This window comes from Vidua macroura, chromosome 28 (assembly GCF_024509145.1).
Source record: "Vidua macroura isolate BioBank_ID:100142 chromosome 28, ASM2450914v1, whole genome shotgun sequence".
NCBI lineage: Eukaryota > Metazoa > Chordata > Aves > Passeriformes > Viduidae > Vidua > Vidua macroura.
In genome coordinates, this window is record NC_071598.1 from 4,125,683 (window position 1) to 4,152,790 (window position 27,108).

Consider the following 27,108-nt stretch of genomic DNA (forward strand, 5'->3'; position numbering starts at 1 on the left):
TCTGCTTTTTCTCTCTGTTGCCTCCTTGCCTCTTTTTCCTGCTTGCCCCAGAAAAACTGATTGAGGGCCTCAAATCTCCCGAGCCTGCGCTCCTGCTCCCCGAGCTGCTGCCTCTGGCTGACCCCTTCGGCAGCACGGCAGACACTGTCAATGGTAACTGCCCCCCTGTGCCCCCCTGTCCCTCCTGTCCTGCCCTGCATGCTCCCCCTGGCTCCCAGAGCAGCCCCTGCTGCTGGGAAGGGATGGATGGTGCTGAGGCAGAGCTGCCTTTTCCCTCTGGGGTGGGCACTGATGGTTGATGGCCGCTCTGCTCTGGCAGTGGCACTACTGGGCCTTAGTTGTTCTCTTGGGAGGAGAAAAATGGCAAAAATACCTTTCTTTGTGGTCAAGGGTTTGTGTTTGACTGTGGCCCAGGCACTGAGCTGGGCTGTCTCCGTGGCCCTCAGCAGGATGAGGAGGAAGGGCAGCATTCCCTGGAGCTGGGGAGTGCTGGGAGCAAAGGTTGGCTGCTGTGAGCCTGGGTGCAGCAGGCGGGTCAGGGTTTTGGGGTGCTGCAGAATTGTGTTCTCCTTGCCAGGTGCACTGAAGACAGGGAGTGCAGGCTGCAGGTGGTTGCCATCAGCTGCTGCTGTGGGGTGGGGTCCCAGCTGGGTGTGACCTGGCGGCTCTGACAGAAGGGAAGGACATGACTCCTTGTAACAGTAAAACTTTGGCAGTTTCTGGCTGTTGTCTGAATTTTAATGGTCAGTTACTCTGAAGGCAAGGGGACTCCAATGGTCACTGCTTTCCTTTTGCTGGACAAGGATCTTGTGGATATTTTCTTCCTGTTCAGCTGCAGGGCAGGTGTTAGTGACCTGCTGTTCCACTCTCTGGGCATTTCAAATTGGGCTTGTGCAAATTAAAATAAATAAAAGCTGAAACCAGGGTTCAAAACCAACCAAACCCTTGAGCTGACACTCTACAGGGTCAGTAAAGGATTCAGACAACTCCTGCCTCAGTTGCTTCTTCTGCTTTTCCCAAACTAACCTCTGGCTTCTCCTGTGCCTCACGGAAAGGCAAAGCTGACGTGGCTGTGGAGAGCCTGATCCCGGGGCTGGAGGCCCCGCTGCCCCAGCGCCTCGTGTCCCAGAGCGAGTCCGTGGCCTCCAACAGAACAGGTTGGTGAGGCACAGGGGCTCAGAGCACCACGAGGCTCTGGCTGCCTCCACAGGGGCTGCTCTGCCACTGCTGGCACCTGGGCCAGCTCAGGGAGTGCTCTGGGCTCCCGCCTCTCCTTGGGGGAGTGCAGAAGGTTCTTCCCCCAGAGAGTGCTGGCACTGCCCAGGCTCCCCAGGGAGTGGGCACGGCCCCAAGGCTGCCAGAGCTCCAGGAGCCTTTGGACAGTGTTCCCAGGGATGCCCAGGGTGGGAATTTGGGGTGTCTGTGCAGGGCCAGGAGCTCGGCTCTGATCCCTGTGGATCTCCCTCAGGAGATTGTGTGGTTCTGTGGAAGTGTTCCTTGAGCCCACCCTCCCAGACCTGTAGGTGCTGGTGCATTGCTCCCATGAGGTGGTGCAGAGCTTGGGAGCAGTCCCTGATTTGTCCCAGGGGGGCACAAAGCAGCTCCTGGGCCCTTTCTCCTTGTGCAGCCTTGGTTGGGCCACTTCCCACAGCAGATGGGCTCGAGCTCCTCTCAGAGCTGGATTGCAGCTCCTCTCTCTGCAGAGCTGTCACCTGGCTCTGTGGGGTTCTTTGCTCAGCTTCAGGGGGACAGAAAGCCCTGCTGGAGGTGCTCTGTGCCCTCACTGAGAGCAGTGAATCTCCTCCACCACCAGAAATGGCAGTTTCTGTGCTGGCTCTGCACCAAAGCTGTGCTCCCCCCCCCCGCCTGTGGCTGAGGGGGATGTGGCAATGAGAGCTTAACACTGTTTGTGTCCTGTCCAATGCTCACCTGGATCCAGACTCTCTCACTGGGGAAGACTCTCTGCTTGACTGTTCTCTGCTCTCTAACCCTGCTGCTGACCTCCTGGATGAGTTTGCTCCTGTAGCTTTCACAGCTCAGCCTCACAAAGGTAAACTGCTCTCCTGCTTTACAGAGACAGATGCTCTGATCTCTTCTGGTTTTATTGTCCCCAAACTACTGCTTTGTTTTCTTCCCAAACTGCTCAAACTTGGAGTGTGCACTGATGTTCTAAGGGGAGAAAAAAAAAAATCAAGTGTTCAGCTTGACTGTAAAGACAGGGTTAGTCCAGAATGGTGCTGTTTTCCATGGAGTGGGATCCAGCAGCAGGCAGGGTGGGCTCTGTGTGCAGCCCTTCCTCACTGAATGCACTCTGGGTTTGCTTTTTCCACGTGCCGTTTGAGACTGGTGGTTTTTCTGCATTATTAATTCCAGAAGGGAGCCTGATCGTCATCTGTCACGAGATTTTGGAACAAAAGGAATTTGCTGTGGTTTGTTGGAGTTAGCATCTCAGGCAGATGAGCTCTCCCAGCCCTAGAGAACGTTGTCCTTATCAGGAGAAGTTCTTGAGTCCAGCTGTAGTGCCACAGCAAACAGGAACAAGAGCCTAAGGGGGAAGGTCAGACTCCTGGGCTATTTATTGCCCTGAAAGAGAGGCCCAGAGCAGCAGAGCTGATTCCTGGGTGCCCCTCAGAGCTGGGGGGTGATTTGCTCACTTGCTGAGTGTCCCTATAGCAACAGAAATGCTCTGGCCTCAGAGGAATTGCTGCAAAAACAGCCTGGAATCAATTTTTACACTTGACGGCACTTCAGAATGAGTTTGTGCTTTCCACAGAGCTTTTGGATTGAACAGGCAATCGTTCTGACTGCTCAGAGCTGTGATCCACCCCTGTGCCACTTCACTTTGCACTGAGATGTGTGGAGCACTTACTGCTCCATCCTGGGGCACAGCAAAGCCCAGGTGTGCTGCTGTGGCTTAATGAGAAAATGAATTTACGGCGCGGTTCTCCCAGGGCTGTCCTCTGGGATGGGAAAGGCTCGTATGTGCTGAGGAAGGTGAGACTCTGTTAGCAGGGGCTGGGGCAAGGTGCTAAAATCTTCCAGAACTCATTGATGGCTTCTTTTCAAACCTCACTTTTAGCTCTGGCTGTGGTTATTAACTGAACATCAGTCTCACTCTTTATTTTTGGCTTAGTTTATCCAGTGCTGGTGCTGGTGATGATCTAAAACACCCTGGGACAGGTGCTGCTGGAACTCTGACTTCATCTTGTCCTTCTTGTTTCATTGCTGTGGGTGAAGGCTCAGGGTTTTGTCTCATGTAGATGACTGGAATTTCTTCTGTGGTTTGTTTTTCTCCCCCAGCCCTTTTCCTCTCCCTGTGCATGAGAGCTGGGAGCCAGAGAGCCAGACCGAGCCTCTGCCACGGCTTCCAGCTGTCCAGCTGAGCCCTCAGACTGGTCAGGTTTTCTTCTGGGTCTTGCTTGGTTTGGTTTGATCCCCTCCCCTTCTGTATTTCATTGCCTCTCTTCTTTCCTGCCCAGACTTACCAACTTCATTTCACCTTTTAAATAAAACTCCTGCTTCTAAACGCTACCTCTGAAAGCATTAAGATGTTCTAACACTTCCTGGCAATTCTAACCAGCCTCTCTGCTGTCTTTGCTTCTTTACCCTTATTTCTCTTCTATGCTGCAGAAGATACTAACCTGATATCAGGCTTTGATGCTCCTGAGGGCTCTGAAAAAGTGACAGAAGATGAGTTTGACCCAATCCCAGTGTTGATATCCAAAAATTCACAAGGTAAGCCAGGATGTGGGAGTGAAAAAGGGAAGGAAAAAAGGCAAACAGTGGATATATAAATTAATTTTGGGGCAGTGGCGCTGCAGCACATGGGACTGGTTCCAGTCTGAGCTGTGAAATACCAGAAGTCTGGTCCCTGTCCCCACCTCCTCGAGGAGCTCTGGGCAGGCAGAGCCTGGAGGGCAGTGCTTGGGCAGCTGCTCACTTCACCATCGTGCCCCAGATCCCCCCTGGGGAGATTTGCCAGCAGGAGCCAGAGCTCTGTTGGGTTAACAGCAGCAGCTGTGCTGTGGTTTGCAGCTCCAGGGCCAGCAGCAGGCAGGCTTTCACTCCTGGCCAGGAAGGATCAGTGAACTGGGCCCCCTCTCTGCAGTCACCCCACTGAAAGGATTTTTTGATTACAGCCTTTGATGTACTTGTGGAGGAGGTTTAAGGACAAATCCAGGAGGTTTTTTTTTTTTAGGCCTTTTTGCTTTTCTTTTTTTTTTTTTTTTTTCAGTTTGGTCACAGAACCTTTTGGCTTCCCTAACTCCCATTTTTGGTCACGGCAGGAATGTGCTGAGCCCCTGCTCTGCACTAGTCTTGGCTTTCAGAGGCTGACACTCGTTAGGAACAGTTCAGGCATTACAAACTCTGCTCCTGCTGGGAGTCAGGGATTTCTCCCAAAGCTGGGCCACCCCTGGAGGGTTGGAAGCAGATGCTCTTTAAGGTCCTTTCCAGCCCAAACCATTCTGTGGGTCTCTCCTTTAGTATCCAAGTCCCAGTCCCACGATAGCCCAGTTCTCCCAGAAGCAGCTCAAAGCACCCAAAGGTGCTCCTAAAGGAGATCTCAAGATTTAAAATTCTGACCTGTCCTTTCTGTGGGCTGTGGGAGTCCTTGAATTTGTTTTAGAGATCCCTTAGTAAGGACAGGGCTCTGGATAAACTTTGTGGAAAGAATGGGTTTGTAGGGATTTGTTGGCTGCTGTGCTGCTTTGGTTTGGGGGAGAGGGTGGAACAGAAAGCAGGGGATTCATTGCTATGGTGATACAAATAATGAGAAGAGCTTGAGCAAATTCTCTGTTTTGCTTTGACTTTTTTCTTTCTTGATCTTGAACTTCTGAAACTGTCGTGTGTGTGTGTGTGTCCTGTTCAATACTGAATTCCTATCTCTCACACTTTCAGGTGGGCATTCTAGAAACAACAGTGGAAGCTCTGAGTCCAGTCTTCCCAACATAGCCAGGTCTTTGCTGCTGGTGGATCAGCTCATAGACCTGTAGCAGTGCCACAGTAGCAGAAGCAGTTTCTGTAACGTACCCACACTCCGGTTTCCTTGCCAGAAGAGTTTCCTTCCTTGTGCTTCTTTGGGGCTTTTTTTTTTCTTTTTTTTTTTTTTTTTTCTCCTTTAATTAAGAGAAAAATCTGCCAACAGGAGACAGTCACCCACCTCTCTCCCTGTCCTGCTGTGCCCTGGGGAAGGTTTTGGCTCAGTTCTCCAGGCAGCCCGGTCTCTGTAAGGCTGGTGAAGCCCTGTGGGGCTCCCTCTGCCCTGTCCCGAGGCCATGTCCAGGGGAGCAGCCTGGAGAGCCCCCCATGGCCCTGCTCAGGGAGCTGGGGCTGCTCTGTGACCCTGCCCCAGCCTCCTGTCCCTGGAGCAGGGCGTGAGCAGCGTGGCCCCATCTGGGCTTTGGGCTGTGGCTCTGCTTCTGTTCCCCTGTCCCCACAGCTGGGCAGGGGCCAGGGGACAGTGGCAGGGACATCCCTCAGCTGCAGCACATGGAGTAGGAGAGCTGGTGGCTCTGAATTGCTTCAGAGGAGGAGGAAGCCCCAAGTTCCTCCCGGCCATACTCTGGTGATGGTGCACATGAAAGTTTTCCAGCTGCCCCCAGCTCATGGTTTGCTGTTTGACAATCCTGCTGGGAACAAACTGCGCTTCATGGGGGAGGGAAAACAGAGAAAAGGAAAAAAAAAGAGAAAAGGAAAAAGAAAAAAACCAGATTGTTAAAGCTGCAGAAATGACCCTAAGTGAAGCGTGACAAGGTCTTGAACCAAATCCATGTGAGTATGGCTGTGACTAGTGTTTCACTGGCCTTTTTTGGGGTGAAAAGGGCGCTGTGGCAGCAGCAGATGTATTTTCTGTGACTTCTTTTCTGTGTTTGACTGGAAAAAAAGAAAATCCCCTCAACCTACTGTAAATGGTGTATGAAACAAATTGTCCTATGGCTGTTTGTCTATTTTTAATCCTGGTTTTATCAAGCATCTGGTATCTGTTCTGGGTTCTCCATTCTCTCTTGTAACTGCTGTAGTGCACCCCAGTTCAGTATGGAGCCATTGTTTCAGTAGACAAAGATTCCTGTGGGCCTTTCTCCACCCCAGTCTCTGTGACCACGCATGCCCTCGGTTCAGGTGGTTTGAAATCAGTGCTGCTACAACTCGATGGGTTCTCCCTTTTCCTTCCCCCCCTACGCTTGGTTTGTCCATAGCTGGATCCGCTCAGCTCCTTCTCCTTGGCTTCCCACGAAGTCTGGAATTTCTATCTTGTATTTGAAAGCCCTCTGTGAGCAGAAGGACTCTTCCTGTGTAGTGGAACTCTCCCCAGCTTTCCTGCTCCCCGTGTTTGTGTTTGTAGCTGTATTAGTACCAGTGCAGTTCCCCCGTGCGAAAGTGCGAGCGACTGAACGTGTCTGTGCTGACCTCGCTGGGAAGGGAAGAACCCCAAGTTTGTGACTCCTCCTCTCCTCCCTCCATCTCCTCCCCTGCCCAACACTTAGTTTAACAAATTCTGTACATAGAACTCCCATCAGTTGTCTCTACATTACTCTTCTTTTAAAACCTACACTTACTAATAAAAGTATTGCTTACGTGTGTTGTATCATTACATGTGTATACTGCACTTTCCAAGAGAAGCTTTACATGAGAACTATGGAAATGACCTTAGTAAAATTGTGGATAGAACTTTATTATTTTTTTGTTTTATATTCCTAAAGCACAGGCGAGCTGGACTGGAAAACATGAAGACGCTATAGATAGAAAGTTATTGTATAGTCAGATACTGAGATTATATGAAAAGAGAATGGATTTTAAAAAGTAACCATCTACTGTATATTAGAAACAAAGATTTCTGTGAATTAAAGTACTTTTAAAGAATGTTTAAGATTTTAAATCTAATGGCGCTTGTTCAAGGGTTCTGGAAAAAATGACAAATGCACTGGGTTGTTAATAATGCTATTAAATAAGCAGATGTGAATGTTTATTTTATTGCTTTTTCAAGTAGCTGTTCATGGGTGTGGGTGGAATTATGATATTTTAGAGATGTCTGTTCTTAAACCTCCTTCATCAGAAAATATTCACCCTGTGCTTGCAGAGTGAATGGAATTGAGAGATGAGTGGAGATTGGGGGTTCATTTTAAACTCTCCAGAAACTGTGAGTGTCCCACGGGCCTGGGCTGGTGCTGGTGCTGCTCAGAACTGAGGGGTTTGTGTGAGACCTGCTGCGCTGAGGGCACAGCTGTGCCACAGGACATGCTTGGTGTCCCCTGAGGGGCTGAGAATCAGTGCTGGAGCTTGGTTGGAGCCAGGGGAGGTGTTCCTGTCCCCTCTGAAGGGCTCAGGAGGTGTTCAGTGACACCCCAGTAGAGCTGTTCTGTTCTGCCCATGGCAGTGCCCTCATGGTGGGATGGCAGCAGGGGTTAGAGCTGGCAGTGTCAAACACTGTCAGGGTCAAATACAACCACAGCATGTGGAGCAATTTCCCTTCACCTCAGGGTCGTGCTTTGGGTGCAGGAACAAGCTCTGCGTTTGGGTGGCAAAGGTTCAAAGGAATAGTTGGAATTTTGGTGTTGGTTCTTGCTTACTCTGAGGGGCTCAGGCTGGGAAGGGCCCCTGCCTTTGGAAACCTCCTGTTCATCTCTAACCAGATGAGTTCAGTCAGCCACCTCATTTCTGACAATATCCACTGTGCTGGGAGCATCTGTCCCAAAACAGAAGGTGCAGCTCCCTGGGTTTGGACTGTCTAAGTCTTCTCAGGATGCCTTGGGACCTCCTTGTCCAGGGCTTCAGGTGCTGTGGAACCTGCTGGGACAGTGGGTGGGAGAATCCTGGCTTTGTGGCAGATCTGCATCCTCCTCCAGCCCACTCATCACGGGCCAGGGCAGCTCGAGCCAATCTGTATGGAGCAAAATCACTTTTAGAGGGAGCTTCTTGTAAAGGAGCAATAATGGTGTTCTTTGGCCTAAAACTGTGCAAAACCACCTTATTTAAAAATTCACTCAGTATGCTGGCCCTGGGGAGCCAGGAGGGGCTGCTGGCTGGGTGGCTTCTGGGGGCATCTCCCAGAATGAGGATGCTCCTGCAGTGCAGGGCTCAGACTGTTCATGGGCTGCTGGGATGTGGGGTTAAGGTTGGTGTGCTTAACTCCTGCCTGGTGCAGGTGTGCCAGAACTACAGCATTAAATTCCTTATCCTCTGCAACTGAAGGCTCTGGATCTGCCTCCAGGTCTCCCACTGTGAGTGGCTTTGAGCAGAAATGCTTGATCCTGCAAATTGTCCAGTGCCACAGGTGTCACTGACCTTTGGTGCTGTGCTGTTCCTCCTTGCTGGGAGTGCTGGGTAGGCTTAGTTCTGTACTGTTGTTTAATGGGATTGCTTCTAGAAATTGGAACAGTTTGCTTCTAGGAATTGGAGTACAAGGAAAGCCTGCACAGTGCAAGAACGAAGGAGTGATAAGTCTTTTGAGCCCTTTAAAATTCCAATCTAGTAATTCTGCACACTGGTAACTGTGCTGATCTTTAGCTGCCTGTTCCTGGATGTTTTGTCCTGCCTGACTTTGGCTTGGTGAAATCAGGAGAGTTTCCTGGTGAAAGGGGAGCTTTAGACTTCAGGAGTTTCTCTGTCTCCCCTGACCTTTTTTTTTGGGCTCTGCTCCAGAAGCGAGATCCTCACCATTGTGGTGACTGCTCTGCCTCTTGTTAATAGGGAGTAAATCTTCTCTAGTTTTCCTCTTGGTTATTTCAGTACTCTGCCACTTCAGGGCACTGTTTTCCTTGGAAGCTGGGGAAACTCCAGGTGCCAAGGCTGTCACCTGGGGTAAAGCTCTTTCAGGTTGCTGTCTGAATACCTGCAGAGTGTGTTCCTGGGGTACTGAGTGATCAGAGGGTTTTTTTTAAGGTTCTCCCTCTTGAAAAAGAGCCTGAGTATAGTTTGGAATCTTCTTTAGTATGTATATCTGACCCTGGAATCAAATACTACACACACCAGTGTTGTGCAGGAGAAAACTGCTGCTGAGCATTTGGTGCCCTTCTCACATGACTGGGCAGAGAGAACATCAGAAAAGAGAATTTTTCCCAGAACAGGGCATTCTGCTCCTTGTGCAGTGTCCCCACATTCAGAGCTGTGTGCTGCTAAGCAGATGCGTTTAGCTGCTGTCCTCCCTCTCTTACTCTGTCCCGAATGTCATGGCTTGTGTGGGCACAGGCCTGCACAAGTTAGAGAGAGAATTCCACCCAGATGTGCAGTTCTTGTGCAGAGTGGGCCCTTGCTGTGCACGACCCTGCTCTGCATGCTGAATGCCTTTTCCCTGGATCAGTGTGGATCCAGAAGCGTTTCCATGCCGTGGCAGCTGGTCCTGCTCTGGCTCAGCCTGTGTCTCAGAGTGTCCCAGGGACCCCTGGCCAGGGTGGGACCACCAGCCTCCTGGGAGCCTGCTGCTCCAGGAATCCCCAGAGTGGCCCCTGAGGGAAAACCAGTGTGGACAGCACGGGCTGCAGGAGAGAGAGGGGATTTCTGTGGAGTAACTGGTCCAATGTTCTCATAGCTGCACTGTCTTTCTTTAGCAGTGTGATGTACCCAGGTGAAGAGTTCCCAATAAATACTGGTTTTGATGCCTCATGAACGGCTGCTGTGTCTTTACTTGTGAGCAGTGGTGGAGAAGGGGGTATTTTGTGTCCGTGAGTGTGATGGAGGACCAGTGCCCGAGGGCTGTGATGGGTGTGCAAACATGAGCAATTCGCCTGGGCAGAGTTTTCCCTGGGTGAGGTTCTGGCACTGCAGGGTGTGTTGGTTGGTGCCTTGCTGACCCTGGGTACCAACCAGCCTCCTCACCCTCCTCGTTCTTCCTGCAATTCCTACCGTTTTAGTTTTCATGTGATTTTCTCCTATCCTCTTGCTAACGAGTCCAATGACACTTCTAACCTGCCAGTAGTTCTGTGAAGGTAAGAGATCTTCTGTTTTGTCTGTGTGAGTCCTAAGGCAAGCCCGGCCTCCTGGTGGCTCTTGGAGCTGGAGAAGGGCAGGACAGCCTCTCCCTGCACTGCCTTCGTATGCCAATGCAGAAGCAAGCCAGGTCATTGGAGCTCTGCTCCTTGATTTGAAGCCATGGTATGGAGTGTTTAAAAACCATTTGTCTGGCAGTGGTTAAAAAGAATAGCTGCTACTAAAATAGCTGCTACTTAGGATTCACTAAAAGCTGTAAGCTGACCTTCAGTCTTTGAAATGGGCCTGTTATTTTAGCAGGTTTTGGGGCATCCCCACATGTTCCACAAGCAATTCCACGTATCTGTGGGCTGGCCCACAGGAAGAGAGGCTAGGCCAAGCAACAGATGTGCTTGGAGAGCAGCAGTGCAGGATGGAATGACACAACTTGTCTGTCTGCTGGAGCCTCCCTCGGGCAGCAGCGAGAGAGTGAAGGGCAAGCGTTGGGAAGGGAAACACTCTGTGCTGGTGGCTCTTGTCGTGGGTGGGAGAGAAGCCTGGTGGGATGGTGCTGAGGGTGCTGTGTGTGCCCATGCGTGTGTCAGACATCTCCCATCCTCTGAGCAGTGGTACCCGTGGTGTCCCTGGGCCGTGTCACCAACACCTTCCCTGGCATTATTTTTTCATTGATTTACCCTCCCTCTCCTGCCCATTTTCCATGCATGGTGGTGGTTTCCATCTGACATTCCTGTGTAATGTAACTTTGTTGTGATTGCTGAACTGGTTCAGTAACGCCTTTCTCTTGTGTTTGTAGGTGTGCAGAGGGCCCCGGGCCAGTTCCCAGCTGTAGCTCTCAAGCTCTGTAAAGGAGATCCTGGCAGTGACAGACTCGCCTCGTACAAGGGTCAGCCTGAGATGCTGGAGGGGAAAGTGCAGCACAGCTCAGAGTCAGAGTACTTGGCCAGAGATGGACCTTCAAGCAACAGCTCCTTCTACAGCAGCGAAGGAGAGGGGACAGACCACGAGGGAGATATTCTGGATTGCAGCGGGTCCAGGCCTTTACTGATGGATTCGGAAGAGGAGGAGGAGACGTGCAAGTTGTGCCGAGGGTTCCTGCAGCCTGTGCCCAGGCACGAGGCCTCCAAAGAGGATCCCCAGACGCAGGCCAGAGCGGGGGAGCCACTGTTCCCGGCCTTCCAGTCACACAGCGGGGAGGTTTTTAACGAACCCGATGTGTTTGCCACGGCTCCTTTCCGAAGCTCCAGGAAGGTCCCCGATGAAGTGGATGTCTTTACCAAAGCTCCTTTTATCTGTAAGGGCAGCACGGCTCTGCGGCATCCAGAGGAAGCAGATGTGTTTCTGAGAGCCCCTTTCACTAAGAAGAAAAGCATGGAAGAGTTGACTTGCCACAAGGAGCCGTTCACACCGCCAGTTTTCCTGAGCCAGGGGGGCAACGGCCGCGCTCAGCCAATGTTCCCGGGCCTGGATCCAGCAGCGCATGGGTCCATGGCCTCGATGAGAGCTCCGCATCCTTCTGCTGCCTTTGCTCAGGCAGGCAATCTCCATCCCTGCTCCATCAGAGCCGTGGAGGCCCAGGAGAGCAGCCCTGCTAAAGCAGCGCTGCCCGAGCAGGGCGACGCACTGGGCTCCATGGCCAACAAGCCCTTCCGTCCGCAGTCCCTGTCCAAGTATTCCCGGCACTACGGCCCTGAGGATGGGCCAGGGCTCGAGGCCCAGCCCATAGCTGCTTACAAAGTGGTGTCTCAGACCAACAGACAGGCCATAGCGGGGTCTGTCTCGGTTGTCCCGCTGTCTTCCAGGACTACGGAGCTGCCCAGTGCCGATCCCTTCGCCTCGGCGCCCTTCCCTTCCAAAGCAGCAAAGCAGAAGCCTTGACGTGCCAGGAGCTGGGGGCTGTGCTGCCTGCAGGACCACCTCATGAGGACCTCAGACCTCTTAGCTGAACTGAATGACATAGCAATATATACATATATATATATAAAGTAATTATTATTTTTGGTCAGAACTCTATTTGCAGTGATATATAGTTTAACCATTTAAGTTATGTTTTTCCAAATGCCTGGCTCTCAGGATCCTTGTATCCTTTCCAGTTGCTTCTCACCTTCCTCCTCTCATTGTCTTCCCTTCATTTATTTCTTTTTTTAGATGCTTTTCTCGACCCAGCAGTATTCCATATTTTCTGGTGGTTCTCCTGGGTGGAGAAATGCATTACAAGATGAATTAAAAGGTTTATTAATTACAGAGCGAGTCAAGCAGGACTTGCTAATGCTCTGGAAAGGACATGATTTCACAGGTTAAAGGGTTATTGTGACTTTTGCTCTCTGAGGGTTATTGTGACTGTGACAGCAAACTGTGAATTCAAGGACAGTGAGTGTGAGGGCCCAGACACCAGCCTGTGTCACAGCACACTGAGCCAGGAGCTGCCCTTGAGCGCTGGAGTCTGCTCAGAAGCTGCTGGAAGGGAGGTCAGGCCTTGGTGCTGTGGGATGGACCTGTGGAACAGGGAGATGCTTTGCTGGAGTGAGCAGGTACCCTGTGTGAGCCACATGGGTTTGAGGTGTTACCTCTGCTCACTGCATTCATGTTCTCCTTCCTTCTCTTCAATTTTACTTGAAAAATTGCTTCTGAATAATTCAGTGAAGCTTCTGTCAGTGCCACATGCAGGTCCCACAGAGCTGATGCTGGAGGAGCATCAGCCTGTCCCTTCACAATGGGAGAAAGGGAAGGTGCACTGTGCCCTGCGGGCTCGACTCCAGCCCTGCTCGGCCCAGGTCAGGCTGAATTTCCAGCTGGCATTTTGGCAGCTTTTCTGTCCTTCAGGCACTTTACAGGAAGAGCAGGCTAACTGTGCCCCAGAGCTCATGATCCTGCCAGACACATCCAGTGCTTAAAACTGTTTTAAATCTCTTCTGAGGGTGGAGGCAGCTCGTTTGTATCTCTGCATGTGACTCATAAGGTAATGGGACTTCTGGTTATGGTCAGAAAAGTCAATTTCAATGCCTGTTACTCTAATACCCTTCTAATTTCCAGCCTGTTTTCCTCCTAATCCTGTACTACCACTGCTGCAGCCTCAGCGTGATGAGTTGTTAGTGGAAATTTAATTTCCATAGCATCTGAAGCTTACTGTTTTAATGAATGTGGAAGAATCATGCTAATTATTTGCCACACAATCAATGATCTTAGTGAAGTGAGACTTACACAGACTCAATGGGTGTGTTTTGAAATCAGTTTTCTGAAAAGAACCACTGGTTTCACGTGTTTTGTAGTAAAAGGTGTTCACTGCCCTCGTACCACGTCCCTGTGACAATCCCGGATTCCTGCTGGGAGAAGAACTGGCTCTTGCTTCTCACCCACTGAATGCACTAAAGTCTCTGCTCAAAGTGATCAATCAGAGTTTCTGCCTGAGTAAAACAAGCAGCTGGCTCTCACTGCCGTGACTGCTGGGGGGGACTGTCCTCCCCAGCTGCTGCAGGACTCTGGGGGCTGTCCCAGTGTCCCCTCTCCTGCCATCACCCCGACCCCGACCCCGTGTGAGCACTGGCGACAGGGCGAGATCTGCTTAATTGCTGAACTCAATCACTCCAAAGTGCTAATCAGTTACTTTAACTCAGCTTCCACCAAAGACTCTTGTGCTGGGGAGTTGAATTTTTGTGGGTTTTTGTTTCTTTCCTCACAGTGTTAAATCAATGCCTTCAAGCACACTGACAGACCCCAAAGCATTTTTACGGTAGTATCATGATGCTGAAATCTTGCTCCAGTTCTGAAACACATTCCTGAAACCTGAACAGCTGCATGAGCGTTTCTAGAAATAACCCACAGCCTGTAGTTTCTGCTGTAGGTGGGCAAATACCCTCACACACACCTGGAAATACTCCCTGTGAACTCAGAGGGAAAATGTTGATCAGCGTTCCTGATCCCTTGCCTCCAAAGGGATGGGGTGGGAGGGCAGGGGGCTCGCTCTGGTGTGGGATGCAGCAGGTAGAGCACCCCACACACCCTGGAAAATCTCCTTTGTGTCCAGGAGGAGCCGGAGCTGGGAGTGTCCTTGGTCCCCACAGTGATGCACAGTGACACACAGTGACTTGTGTCCCCCGGTCCCCTCTGTTCCCCCCATGCCTGGCAGATCCCTGGGCACAAGTTTTGCACTCCGGTTGGGATCGTCTGTCCTGGTAATCATGAAGAAATGTTCCACTTGTAAACTTATGTACATTTTATTAAAACTGTATCTGATGACAAGCACCGTCTCAGTTGTGCCTTCCTTCTCCCCTCCCCGTGGAAAATACTTTTGCTGGATACAGGGAATCTGGGTTTTAAGGAGTGCTGAACTGGGTTTGGCTGCTTTATCTGGCAGCTGTAAAGTCAAACTGATCTTGCCGCTTTAAGCAGAGGATATTTCAGTTTATATCCAGTTTACATTCCAGAGAGAACCCTTCCCGTGCAGGGCAGGACAGAGCCCTGAGCCCTCCCTGCAAAGCTGCTGCTCCTCAGCGGTTTTAATGCAGGGCTTGTGCCTCTGGGAGATGAGGGGGCTCACTGTGTGCTGGTTAAACGTGTCTTTCGGTATCATTCAAATGCCAAGACTGTCTTAAGTGCAAAACATTATTTGGGCTTTGCTGCGCCTCTTAATTTAATTTCTATCTTGTGTAAATGTCCGTTGAGAGAGACTTTGTGCTGCCTTCTGGCTCTGCAAAACTCCCTGGCAGGAGGTGACAGCCGGGGGGCCGGGCTCTGCTCCAGGGAACAGGGACAGGACGGGGAACAGCCTCAGGCTGGAAATCGGGGAAATTCCTTCCTGGAAACTGGGAAAATTCCTTCCTGGAAAGAGCTACCCACCTCTGGCACAGGCTGCCCCGCGCAGTGCTGGAGTCGCCGTGCCCCCAACTGGGGGGGGATTTAACCGCCGTGTGGGTGTGGCAGTCTGGCACACGGGTCAGTGGCGGCCCCGGCCGTGCCGGGAGCGGCGGTCGGTGGCCCCGGTGGCCCCGGACGGAGCCCGTTCCGTCCCGAGCGCCTCCGCCATGGCCGCCGTCTCCCTCAGGCGCTGCCGCCAGGGGGCGCCGCCGTGCCCGGGCGGCGGCGGGCGCGGCCCTGGGGAATGCCAAGATGGCGGCGGCGCGGCGGCTCTGCGCGGCGGCGGGGCTGGGCGGGCGGTAGGTGACCGCGGGGCCCGCGGCTGCCGCTGCCCCGGCACGGCTTTTTCCCGGAGGGAGCTCGGCTTATTCCTGAAGGGGCCCCCTCTCGCCCTCTCCTCGCGTGACTGAAAGGGGGCCGCGTCGCAGTTAGCGGCACTGCGACCTCCAGGGCCGTCCCGGGTGCTCCTTGCTCTTCCCCTTCCTTTCTCCATCGCGGACGGGGGTGACGCTTCTTCCTGGTGGGCAGTGAGAGGCTGTTTGTCCTTCTCAGCCCTTTCCAGCCGCAAGCTGGTAGCTCTCCGTGACACGCAGCTCCTGCGTGCTCAGCCCTGTACACCCTGGGAGAACCGTGAGGGGAAATTCCCCTGACACCTGCTCAGGATCCTGCTCCGAGGGGTAATTCCCCTCACACCCAGCTCAGGATCCTGCGCCGAGGGGTAATTCCCCTCACACCTGCTCAGGATCCTGCACCGAGGGGTAATTTCCCTCACACCCATCTCAGGACCTGCTCTGAGGGGTAACTCCCCACATGCTCAGGATCCTGCACCGAGGGGTAATTTCCCTCACACCCATCTCAGGACCTGCTCTGAGGGGTAACTCCCCACATGCTCAGGGCACTGCAGCCGGGTGTAATTCCCCTTAGGTGTGCTCGGGATGCTGCAATGAGGGGTAATTCTGCACCCCCTCGTGTGCACAGGATCAGGCAACGAGGAGCTGGTACACCCTTCCCACTCTTCTATCTTCAGGGCCCTGAAGTAAGAGGAAATTCTTCCCCCACAATTGGCTCAAGATCAAGCGGTAAGGGGGATTTAGAGGACCCTGTAGTGCTGGGCACACCTGCTCTGTGCTGAGCACTGTAAAATGGGATATAATCATTATTAGCTAAAGGGAGATAATGGAGCTTCCAGAGGACCTTCCTTACACATCCTGTTGTGGTGTCTACCTGCTCCCAAGCCCACAAAAGTAAGCAAGTAACACGATTTAGACCTTTTCTGTGTTTGTGTGTCCTGAGCTCACAGCAGGGATGTTCATTTCATGAGAGAGATCTTCTCTCCTGTTCCATGTTTGAGGTGTCTGGGCCTCGGTGCAGTGCCTGTGCTCTGGTTTGTGACCCCCAGAGAGACCCAGCCTCTTATTGAACAGCCCCTGCTGATGGGATTTACTGAGTTTATCAGTTTTCCTCTCCTGTAGCTGATAAAGAGGAGAGGAACTAGATAATAATTGATCCTTAGTATGTAATAATTAGTCTGTGATGTGAGATGGGTCTTGTTTTCATTTTCTGACTTTCACTTTGCTTTGAAATACTCTGATGCTGTTGGCTGTGCATACAGTTGCAGAAATCAGGTATTCACAGCTGTGAAACTGAAGCCTGTTACTCCATCACTCTGTCTTACTTTTCCTTTTTAATGTTTTTTTTTCTTTTGTCTCCTGCTGCTCTCCCCCCTTTACTTTTGTCTGAGCCAATGACACCACCCCAGGTGTGTCTTGCTGAGTCCCGGGGCAGCTAAAAGCATCTGCAATGCTCTCTCTTTGGGACAGTGCAAATGTGGAATTTGGAAATTGTTAGTAAAGTTATTTTTCTTTAGGTTCTGTCACATGCTGTTAAAAGATCATAATCTGACAACTCGCCAGCCTTTCCACCAGCTTCTGCAAAAGAAACCATCTCTTCCATCTGCAGTGTGGCATCGTGCAGGTAAATACCAGTTAAAAATGAGCAGATGAGCATTCTGTGGGGTTTTATGTCCTGTGGTAATGCTGAAAGTTTGTGTTTTAGTAAATAAAAGTTAGCAAAAGAAGCTAAGCGAAGGTTCATTTTATCCTGCTGTCCCCTGTGAGATGACGTGCCCGGGTTCAGCAGTGTTCCTGTGCTCTGGGATCACCCTGGGCTTGCTGAGTAATCAGGACTTGACTTCCATTTAAGCTCCTTAGGTTTGATTATATTACTTTTCTTCTTTTTTTTTTTGTCTTTGCAGTAAGAGGCATGTTTATTCAAACCCAGGACACACCAAATCCAAATAGCTTGAAGTTTATTCCAGGAAGGGAAGTGCTAGAGTCGAGGACTATGGAGTTTTCCACACCAGCTGCAGCCTATTGCTCACCTTTAGCAAGGTATTATTACTCCCTTTTAAATAGAATTTGGAATAAAAATTTCCAAAGAATTAACAGAAGCTCCCTGCAGGAGAGGGAGGGAAGAGAATTATTTGATTATTTCAGATGGTTTGGTGCACTTGCAGTAATTCCATGGTTTAAGTCTTTTAAAAATTCAGTAAGCAAATGCTCAGTGCACGTACAACTGTTTTGTGTGTAGAAATTCTTTCAAGTGGGTATTGTGAAATCACTGCTATAATTTTCCATTAGAAATGGAAATTTCCATTCCATTTCCATACTTTTGTGGTAAGATTTCTGATTCTTTCATTCATTGCATTTTTGATGTTTTCCAGTCTTGCAAGAGAATATATTTTCTTCCCCCTGTAATTACAAAAACACTATCACAACCTTATGCTGTATTTACCTCCAAGTTTACCACAGTTTTAGGGTTTTTTCCTGTAGATGAAATTGTGGGTTAACCATATTGTTAATTGTTAAAATGAAAACTCAGTTTGTTTGTCAATTGGGGACAAACATTTTTGCCCATTTCTCCCTCCCTTGTTTCCTTAACAGACAGTTATTCCGGATTGAGGGAGTTAAAAGTGTTTTCTTTGGGCCAGACTTCATCACAATCACCAAGGTAAGCAGAGCTGTGCTCAAAGATGAGCTGTGTGAAATGGCCACCGAGAGATCCAGACAGGCGCAGTGGAGGTTCCAGAGAAGTGTCCACAAGTGCCTTTAATATGAAACAAAACAAGTTCAGGGGATGCTAAATTGGTACACTGACAGTCTTGAGTCTCTGAAACAGTCAATAAAAAATATCTGTCAAATAATAACATATTTTGGAGACTTTCACACCGTCTTAGCTAATCTTTTAAAAGCACTTGCTTGGCTTGCAAACAAGGAGACCCTTCTTTGGCTGTCACAGTCTGAGTCTGACTAAATGTCTTTGGCAAAGCTGGACTTGAGAGAACATGAAGTCCAGTCTGTGCATCAAATGTGAGAGACAATGATGGCATTTTTAATGTGAGAATCTCACATTTTTAATGTGGAACCTAGCAGCAGCAGGCAGGTACTTTTCTTCACTCTTTTTCTTTCCCCTCTTCTGATTCTCACAGGAGAGTGAAGACCTGGATTGGAACTTACTGAAACCAGATATTTATGCAACCATAATGGACTTCTTTGCCTCTGGCTTACCTGTGGTTACTGATGAGGCACCTAGGACAGACACAGGTAAATCAAATCTTCAGGGAGAGGCCAAGTCTCCTTTGGCTTTAGCTTTTGTGACATCCAGAAGAGCCTCCACTTCTCCCTCACAAAAGCATGCAGGAGAATTTAAATTTAAAACCTATTAAGGTGGCTGCAGGCAGGAATTTGCAGCCTGGAATTCTCCCAGTGTTCTGACTTGCACATTTTTCTTTTCCCAAGCTGCTTCAGAAGAAGATGATGAAGTTGTACTGATGATTAAGGAGCTGCTGGATACAAGAATCAGGTAGTTTATACTCCAGAGGAAGATTTCCTAATGGAAAATCCTGGCCTTCAATGGATTTTGGCCTTGCACTCTGCTGTGATTTTATTGGTGCTTTAACACAGCTTGAATTTAGAAACTGGTGGTAACTAATGAAGTCTCCAGGGTGGTTGTGGATCATGTTGTTTACCTGAGGAGTATTTTTGTGCTCATGAATTGCCTTCTAGAGTGAACTGAAAGCAATAAGCAACTTGACATTTGAGGTGCAGGGGAAGATGTGTTTGTGATATCTGATGGTGACATCTTCCCCAGCTCACAAACTGCACGAACCAGAAACTGTACTTTTTTTTTTTTTTTTTTTTTAAGCTGCTGCATTTAAAGTGATATCATGTAATTTAAAAATTTCTTTATCTCAGAGCAGACACATGGTGCTGGTTAATTTCCCTGAAAAAGCAAGACAAGTAGAAATAAGCTGGAGCATCTTTGCCAAGCATCTGTACTAAGTGTTGAAACCAGAAGCCAATTTCTGCCCAAAATTCTGCTTTTCCCACCTTTTCATTTCTTTAATTTCTTCCCCCTGCACCCATCAGTGCACCAAGAAGCTGTTGATGAGAATATCAGCTGTGGTGCATCTTCCTTCATTTTCTAGCAGGGTATTCTCAGAAATTATCCATCAACCAGGCTACACATAGAGCATTTATTGTCCAGCAGATCAAAATTAAATGCAGAGGAGCTGTCAGAAGGTGCAGGATGGGAGGAATGTACATCTGTAAGGTCCTGTAGTGTGTCAAAAAGTTAATTCAAGTGAGAAAAATGGAATTTTAAATAATGATCTTTGGCTTTCTGGAACGGAGATAATTGGCTGTGGTGAGTTTATAAATGTGTCAGGTTCACAGATTTTTCTGTTAGGACTGTAGCTCTCAGAGAGTTATTTTGGAAATCAGTATAAAGACCTTCTGTTAGAGTAACTCGATGGTTTTAACTTGGTCTGGAAAAATGTTGCTATGGGGACAGAGCTACAATGCTGGGCATTTGTGGCTGGCAGAGGGAGAGCAGGCTGTAGAAATGCTTGTGGCACTGGGGTGAGCTTATCAGGAGCTGCTTCCTTCACCCCTGAGCAGGATGAAGCTTTTATAGTTGGGGCTGTTTTCTGTCCTGGTAAATTGTGGAGAACTGCATATTTATTCATGGAAACAGGGCTTCTTATCACAGGTGACAGCTGTGCTGCACCCCGGGGGGACACGCCCCCTGAGGTATTTATTGGCAGCACCGAGGCAACGATTGCCTCCAGGCCAGGCTGAGCTCTGCCCCAGGGTGTTCACTCCCTACCCTAAAATCTCAGTGGTTCCTTCATGCACTGCTGCATTCCTTGCAAAAATGCTTTGCCTGCATACAAAGTTTTGATGTTAGATAGTCCAGCAGAGCAGGAGTTGTTGGAAATGTGAACCGGGTGATTGTAGAGAAATAGTGACTAAATCCCTCTGTCTTCACAGTTTTTGAGAGTATTAAATACTGCTTCATGGAGGGTTTCTGGAAGGATCCCTGTTTCAGCTCTACCAGCTTTAAGCTGAGTGTTGTGTTCCCTCAGGCCCACAGTGCAAGAGGATGGTGGTGATGTTATTTACAAAGGCTTTGAGGATGGGATTGTGCAGCTGAAGCTGCAGGGGTCGTGCACCAGCTGCCCCAGCTCCCTCATCACCCTCAAGAGCGGCATCCAGAACATGCTCCAGTTCTACATCCCTGAGGTGGAAGGCGTTGAGCAGGTGGGTCAGGGAGAGGTTTTGACTGAGGTTTTCTTTTCAGTGGAAAAGGAGCTCTCCGTCCCTTTCCAGCGGGGGCAGGTTGGCAGTCAGGGAAAACCAGGGGTGCATGGATGCAGGTTTTCCAAGTCAGCTGGAGAGCTCTGCAGGGTCCTGAGCCCAGAGCTGGACACACTTGCTGATACCTTTGTGATGTGATAAAAAGCAACAAGCTTTGTCCCCTGAAATGCAGATTCTTTGGCTTTCTCATGAAATGTCTGATTTCTGGAGCGATTGTTTTCCTGGCCTTTGTGGTAGCTTGACCTGCTCCTATAATTAAAGCTCATTTCCTCCTGGCATTTTGGATTGCCAGTTTTTCTTACCTTCCTCCTGAGCCCGTTGTCGTTCGGTGGTGTGGAATAACTGCTATTCTCCTTGGGCCCAACAGGAACTTAATGTAATAAATCCTGCAGGACTGAGAGCTTAAACTGTTTATCTAAACTACTTCTGGATTTGATTTCAGGTTGTTGACGACGATGATGACGTGGAGAAAGAAGCGAATTCTACTTGACTTCGTCATCTGTGGCCAAATAAACATTTGCCTCCTGCTGTAGGTAAACCATCTTTGTGCTGAGGAGCAACCAAATCTGCCTTGTCAGAAAAGTAGTTGTACTTACTGTGAGAATGTCCCAGCAGTTCATCCACTAATTTATTAAATGCCCTGGATTACAAAAAAATTATTCTGCTATGTCTTTAGAAAGAAATGGTGGGCTCAGAAAACAGTGATGTGTTTCTTCATTGTTTTTTCATACAGAAACTTCAGTACCGAAAAAAAAGAGAAGGCAGAAGTTCCTTGGCTTTTTTGTGCAATAGCAGTGTTAAATGGTTATTCCCCCAACTTGTGAGACTGACAGGACTCTCTGCCCTTACTCTGTAAATGGGAGCTTCAGGAATGTTAGTTTTATTAAGTCTTGTTAAAAAGCTGCTGATTGCTATCAAATTCTTGTGTGTGAAAGATAACCTATAATATCAACTGTTCATTTTGGGGGATGTAACACTGTGGAAAGTTACCTCCTTGCTCATTGCCACTGTGCAAACCATAGCAACAGAAACAAAAAACGTTTGTTATAAAAATCGTACCTTCTAAAGCAAATGTTAGAAAAGAATGATCCTTATCAGCTTCAGTAAGTAGGCTAATCAGCTCATTTAGCAGGAAAATCGTTCAGCCACCATGCTGATTTCCCAGCATCGGAAGGAAGGTGCAGTGCTGGAGGCACGGACTGCCTGTGCAGGGTGGCAGAGGGAAGCAGGGCCTGTGTTTGTGTTTGCTCCTGCCACATCCTGTTTGCCCGAGACGTGGCAGAGCAGGGCTCCTTCCAGTCCTGCACACCACGGCAGGGGAGTGTTTGCTGTTCTGACGTTGAAACGCGTGAACAGGCTTTGCAAGGAGCTGTGTTTACTTTTGTGTGTAGGAATGATTTCTTCCTGGTGCCTGGCTTTGTGACCAGGAATTCTGTTCCTTCTTTGTGCTGCCACCACGGAGCTGAGTTTGTGGTCCTCATTTGGCTTAGGATTGGCTTGACAGCCTCTGGAGTGTTCCCCTCTTTCATCCCTTGCCAGTCTAATTATTCCTCTGATAAAGTCCCTAAACAGGATCAGTTCAGCTGGTGGAGAATCTCCTCTATAGCACCACATCAGCATGTGGTAACCATAAACTACCTATTACTTGGCATAAATTTGAAAATAAATATTTTAGCTAAATACTTCTTCAGCTTTCAGTAATAACCCGCAGTTGTTTGAATCTGGAAATCGGTGTGAAATTACCATGTTTTCTTTTACTCTCTGATGAAGCACACGGTGGTATTGATGACAGAATTCCCTGCTGCAGGGCAGGGAAGGAAAGCCCGGGCCAGGGTGAGCTCCGAGGGGAGCAGCGCTGCTGTGCCTGCCTGCAGAGTGTGCGTTCCTGCCCCTCGCACCTTCCCAGGGGTCAGTGCTTCCCCGCACCTGGGAAATCGGCTCCCACTGCCGCGAGGCACTCGCCTGCCTGCTGGAAAAGGGGGTGTGAAGTCAGCCCTTGTCCAGCTTCACAGTGAGGAGGAGATGGAGTGCCGGGAGCGGGAGGGGAGAGCACTGCTGCCCTGCACGCTGCAGTCCTGGGATCCCCGCCGTGGTTGTCCTCGCTGTGGGACAGAGGCCAGGAGGGGGCTGTGTCCTGACTGCAGGCTTCTCGTGTTCCTGAGATCCGGTGACCTCCTCCTCTCTGCTCTGTGCCCAGCCAGGTTTTGGCAGCAAGCTCAAAATATGGTTCTTTTATGTGTCCTGACGCTGTGGGTTGTTTTCTGTGCTTTTTAAGGAAATAGTTCTTTGTTGACATTTTAGTATAATATCAAGTTGAATGAAGGGCATTTCTCTAGAGGCATTACTCTCTTTTGTAGCCTTAGGCCTTCAGTAAGTTTCCAGGCAGGGTTTGATGGGGGTGGCTGCAGACAGACAGCATCGCTGAGCTCTCCAGCTGCACGGATGTCACGCCTTAGTCAGTTAGCCTGTCCCAGTTTGCTTTGCAGATCCATCTAAATGGTTTCTTTCTCTTGCTTCTGAATGGGTGCTGTTATAGAGCGGGACTGGGGAAGGATGCAGCCCGTGTCACGCTCCCGGGAGCCTGACGGGGCCGCTTGTTCCCTGCCCTAGCCCGGAGCAGCCTCGGTTCGACACCCGGTGATCTCCAGACGCTGAAAGCTGCGGGAGGGCCTGGGGGTGATCCCGTGGGTGCTGTTCCTGCCTGGCGTCAGTGGGAATTACCGGGAGGGAACACCTCTCCTCCGCTGTCCGGGGCCGGCAGTTACCGCGAAGGGTCTGGGGTTGGGAATTACCGGGAAGGGTCTGGGAACGGGCATACCCCGGTCCGGGGTTGGGAATTCCCGGGAAGGGTCCGGGAACGGTGTCCCCCCGGCCCGGATCAGGGGGCTGGGAATCACCGGGGCGCTCAGGGAGCGGGCCCATCCCGGTGTGCCGGGGGTGTTTCCGACGCCCGTCCCCGCTTTGTCCGCCCGGCCCCGCGGCGGACGCGGCCCCGGCAGCGGCTGCCACGTCCCGAGCGCGGGCGGGCGGGGCGGCGGCGGCGCGGCCAATGGCGGGCGCGGCCGGGGCGGGGCGGGCCGGGGCCTGCGCTGGGCCTGGCGCGAGGGGCGCGGCCCCGGCGGCACAGACGGCGCGGCTGCGGAGCGGGACGCACCATGTGCGGTGAGCACCGCGCCGGGGGGACGGCGGGGCCCGGGCTGGCCCCGAGCCGGCGGGAGGAGCCGACCGGGCGGGCGCTGTGAGGCCGCGGCCGGCCCGGGCCGGGCGGGGACGGAGGGCACGGCTGTGGCGAGAGGTGGCCCGGCCCCGTTATCCCGAATGCCGGCGGCGCGGGGAGGCGGCTCGCACCGTGTTGGTGGCTTAAAGGGCGGATTGTCGGCAGACCGTGGGGATGTGCGCCGGCGGCAGCGGCGGCGGACAAAGGGCCCGTGCCCCAGTTTGCCCCCGTGCCGGTGGGGTTGGCTCAGTGCTGTCGGGGCCGCCGTGCCGGGGCCGCCGTGCCGGGGCCGGGGCCGTTCCGCCGTGGCCCCCGGTGGACACGGTAGGGCGGGCCGGTGGGAAGGGGCGCTCCGGTGGCGCTACCAGCCGTGGCTCTGCTGCTATCGGAGGCACCACTCCCACTCCGGGCGCCGGTACCGGTGGTGGTTTTTAGGCGTTGCAACTCCCGATAATTTGTTTTCCGCAGGTGGGTCCGGTTTGGCTCGGTGTGGCCGTGGGTCCGGCCTAGCCCGGCTTTGCCGGACCGTGCCCCGAGCTCGGGCCGGAGCCGCTTCTGGCTCTCCTCTCCTTCCACTCCGCTTCCCATGGAAATGCAGCCACCCTGCCCCATCCTTTACACACGGGAATGTCATTTATCTTTTCCCTATCCCGTTGTCTTCATGTTTTTCCATGGAAATTTATGAAACAGCGATCTGTTGGATTTTCCTATTTTCATTTTTTTTCCTTGTATTTTTGTGTGCAAAATTATGCTCTCAGCGGGACTGTGGGTTTTACACTTAATGTGCAAGTTGCCATTTCTCTCATTGTTTTTGTGGGATGGAACCAGCGTTGCCTTCAAGCTGTCAAGCTGTGGAGAATCAGACTCGTACCTCAGCTCACATTTAACACTGTGTTAATTCATGTTGGAAGTACAAAGCGGAGCAAAGCTAAGAATAGAGAGGATAATTATTATTATTATAAATAGCTTGCTGCAAGAATAGGGGTGCTTTTGGTGCTTCGTGCTTGCCGTATTTGAGGTCCGGCCTCTGAAATGTGCAATATTAACATTCTGCTCTTTGTCTTTTCCGCCGTGAAAACATCGGGCAGTTCTTCCTCAGCTGTGTTCGGGATTTTAGGCATTTCCCCCGTTTTTGATACAAGTGAAGTTCTTCTTGGATATTGAAACATTTTACGGGAAGAGTGAGAAAAGCATTGGGGAGTACTGTCTCTGTTGCCGAGGGTTGCTCTGGGATGTATCCTGGAGTGAGAGGTCTCCTGGTTTGTCTGGAGCAGAGGGCCCTGATTTCCCAGGCTGTGGCAGCTACAGGGCCTCAAAACTCAATATTTCTGTCATGGAATTGAGGCTGGGGATGGATAAACCTGGCTTTATCCCACCACGGCTGCCCATCCACCTCCAGAGTTTTATCCAATTCACACGGAAAGGTTGAGTTTTAAAAGAAGTAAATGTGACAGTGGTGCTGTTGTTACCTGAACTCTCAGATACCTCAGTCTGTGACAACGAAGGGAGAGCTTCGGCAGCTTCCAGACTGGAATTACCAAGGCAGTGTTTTTAGCCTGATGTTCAGGTTTGTGACCCTACAAAATCTCATGGGCTTGTGCTGCTGGACAGGAAAAGGAAAGGAGCCTCCAAGTCCAATGCCTTGGTGCCTGCTGTGTGCCTTGTTTAGATGTGCTGGGGGTTTGTTTCTAATAGTGTCAGTGAAAGCCAGGCTTTGTCCTTGGTTGTGTGACACACAGGTGCAGTTTGAACACCTGGCCAGGTGTGAGTTGGGTGTGCTTGGGTCCGAGTGGACCAAACCAGTTCCATGGCATCTGTGAAACAGGTTTTTCCAGGGCTCCACAGACTGTTCTGTAAATCAGTAAACCTGTCATATGCCATGGCTGGATTTAATGACCAAAAGGGGTGGCATAATTTGGGTCTTGGGTGGCAGAATTTGGGCCTGGGATGGCAGAATTTGGGCCTGGGATGGTAGAATTTGGGCCTGGGATGGCAGAATTCAGGTCTTGGGATGGCAGAATTCAGGTCTTGGGATGGCAGAATTCAGGGCCTGGGGTGGCAGAATTCGGGCCTGGGATGGCAGAATTCAGGTCTTGGGATGGCAGAATTCAGGGCCTGGGGTGGCAGAATTCGGGCCTGGGATGGCAGAATTTGGGCCTGGGATTGTAGAATTCAAATCTTGGTTTACGAGTGATTCCTGATGATAAAAATGGGCTTAGAAAAGACTTGAGTTTCTAGCTCTGGGGTTGCATGGACGTCAGTGGGGACGTTCAGCCCTTCCTCATCTGTCACACCTGGCTGTACCTGGTGTCTGCCTTGGAGCTGTGGGCCAGAGTGAGTCCTGGAATTGCTGCTCTGGTTGGTTACTCCGGGCAGGAGAAATCCTGCCCTTTTTTAGCTGGAGAGGGAGCGTGGGCAGCAAGAGAGGTGTCCAGTGGACAAATGTGGATCCCCACAGGGTGGATGTTTTTCTGGTTTTGCTTTTTTTCCCAGCCTGGAGGTGATGAATTGAGTTTCAGTGCTCCCCTGTGCAGCTCCCAGACATAACAGTGACGGCAAGCTTTCTGACCTTGTGCTCCTCAGACTGGGCAGAAAAAGGGATGTTTTGGGACACAGGGACTGGCACCTCCCTGAACTGCTGGGCAGCAGCAGCAGGAGCTCCTCCAGCAGTTCTGGGATAAAGGATTCCTTGGAATTGCCAGGTGGATGTTCTGATAACAAGGTCTATGGAAATGAGTTAACAGTAATAGGAAAAGGAATTTGGGAGTAAGCCCAGCCCGAAGGCTTTTCTACTTTTGTAGGAAAAGGATTGCAAGAAGCAATTCCTTCGTGTATCTCAGTCATTTACCTGGAAGGGGTGATGCATTTCATTTGCCTCTGAATGTGCCATGAAATTAAGGAACCTGAGCTCCAAAAAAGTTCACGAGGAAAATAAAGTTCTCAGACAAAGTAATGTGGTTGTCAGCTTTAGAAATCAATAATGCCCATTTGTTGAAAATGTTATTCTGTTACAATTACCAACTCTTTAGAGGGAATTCTTTATGTAGCTGGTGTTAAGAAGGCCTAGGATTTGTGCTTGAATATTAAAAATCAGCTCTGTGAGAGAGTTGAGTGTCAGAAGCAGCTGAATGCCTGCTCTGGTGGTTCCCCAGGTAAGGTGTTTAAGGCAAACCTGCAAGAAAGGAAATGTTTTACATTCTAGATTATATTGTTCTCCTTTCCCCACACAGGCATCTTTGCTTACCTGAACTACCATGTGCCCCGGACGAGGCGGGAGATCCTGGAGACCCTCATCAAGGGGCTGCAGCGCCTGGAGTACCGGGGCTATGACTCTGCAGGTACCTCTCTGAGCTCTGCTGGCACTTTGGGCTTTCTCTGGGGCTTTTCCTGGTGTGATGTGAATGGTTTCTGCCACCTTCTGCTGTTGAGGAAAGCTGGAGCACAAACTGGATGTGCCTG

General features: G+C 50.6%; 3 protein-coding genes across 13 annotated transcripts in view; all 3 read left to right on the top strand.

The window, feature by feature from the left end:
- AAK1 (AP2 associated kinase 1) overlaps positions 1 to 14,160 on the top strand; it is a 56,749-nt gene extending 42,589 nt beyond the window's left edge. The window contains exons 18-22 of one of the 2 annotated variants that reach the window (XM_054000613.1): positions 52 to 153; positions 1,056 to 1,157; positions 1,940 to 2,050; positions 3,631 to 3,735; positions 10,718 to 14,160. In XM_054000613.1, the coding sequence (XP_053856588.1) occupies positions 52 to 153; positions 1,056 to 1,157; positions 1,940 to 2,050; positions 3,631 to 3,735; positions 10,718 to 11,799 (1,502 nt within the window). In that variant the 3' untranslated portion in view covers positions 11,800 to 14,160. The remainder of the gene's footprint in view (positions 1 to 51; positions 154 to 1,055; positions 1,158 to 1,939; positions 2,051 to 3,630; positions 3,736 to 10,717) is intronic. The other variant, XM_054000616.1, reaches the window with a different exon arrangement.
- An 817-nt stretch (positions 14,161 to 14,977) lies between these two features.
- On the top strand, positions 14,978 to 26,963 carry NFU1 (NFU1 iron-sulfur cluster scaffold). Of its 9 annotated transcripts, none has more exons than XM_054000621.1 (10): positions 15,020 to 15,074; positions 15,754 to 15,811; positions 16,643 to 16,749; positions 17,030 to 17,165; positions 17,718 to 17,784; positions 18,263 to 18,377; positions 18,573 to 18,636; positions 20,201 to 20,375; positions 20,875 to 20,965; positions 26,880 to 26,963. In XM_054000621.1, exons 1-9 carry the CDS (start codon positions 15,020 to 15,022, stop codon positions 20,920 to 20,922), a joined length of 825 nt encoding a protein of 274 aa, XP_053856596.1. In that variant the 3' UTR covers positions 20,923 to 20,965; positions 26,880 to 26,963. The 9 variants fall into 9 exon arrangements, with proteins under 9 accessions (XP_053856602.1, XP_053856596.1, XP_053856595.1 ...); XM_054000620.1 differs by lacking the exon at positions 26,880 to 26,963 and adding an exon at positions 21,166 to 22,122; XM_054000622.1 differs by lacking the exon at positions 26,880 to 26,963 and adding an exon at positions 21,166 to 22,122 and having other exon boundaries at positions 20,875 to 20,961.
- GFPT1 (glutamine--fructose-6-phosphate transaminase 1) overlaps positions 23,512 to 27,108 on the top strand; it is a 28,953-nt gene continuing 25,356 nt past the window's right edge. For both annotated transcript variants that reach the window (XM_054000617.1, XM_054000618.1), the window contains exons 1-2: positions 23,512 to 23,594; positions 26,880 to 26,987. In XM_054000617.1, the coding sequence (XP_053856592.1) occupies positions 23,588 to 23,594; positions 26,880 to 26,987 (115 nt within the window). In that variant the 5' untranslated portion in view covers positions 23,512 to 23,587. The remainder of the gene's footprint in view (positions 23,595 to 26,879; positions 26,988 to 27,108) is intronic.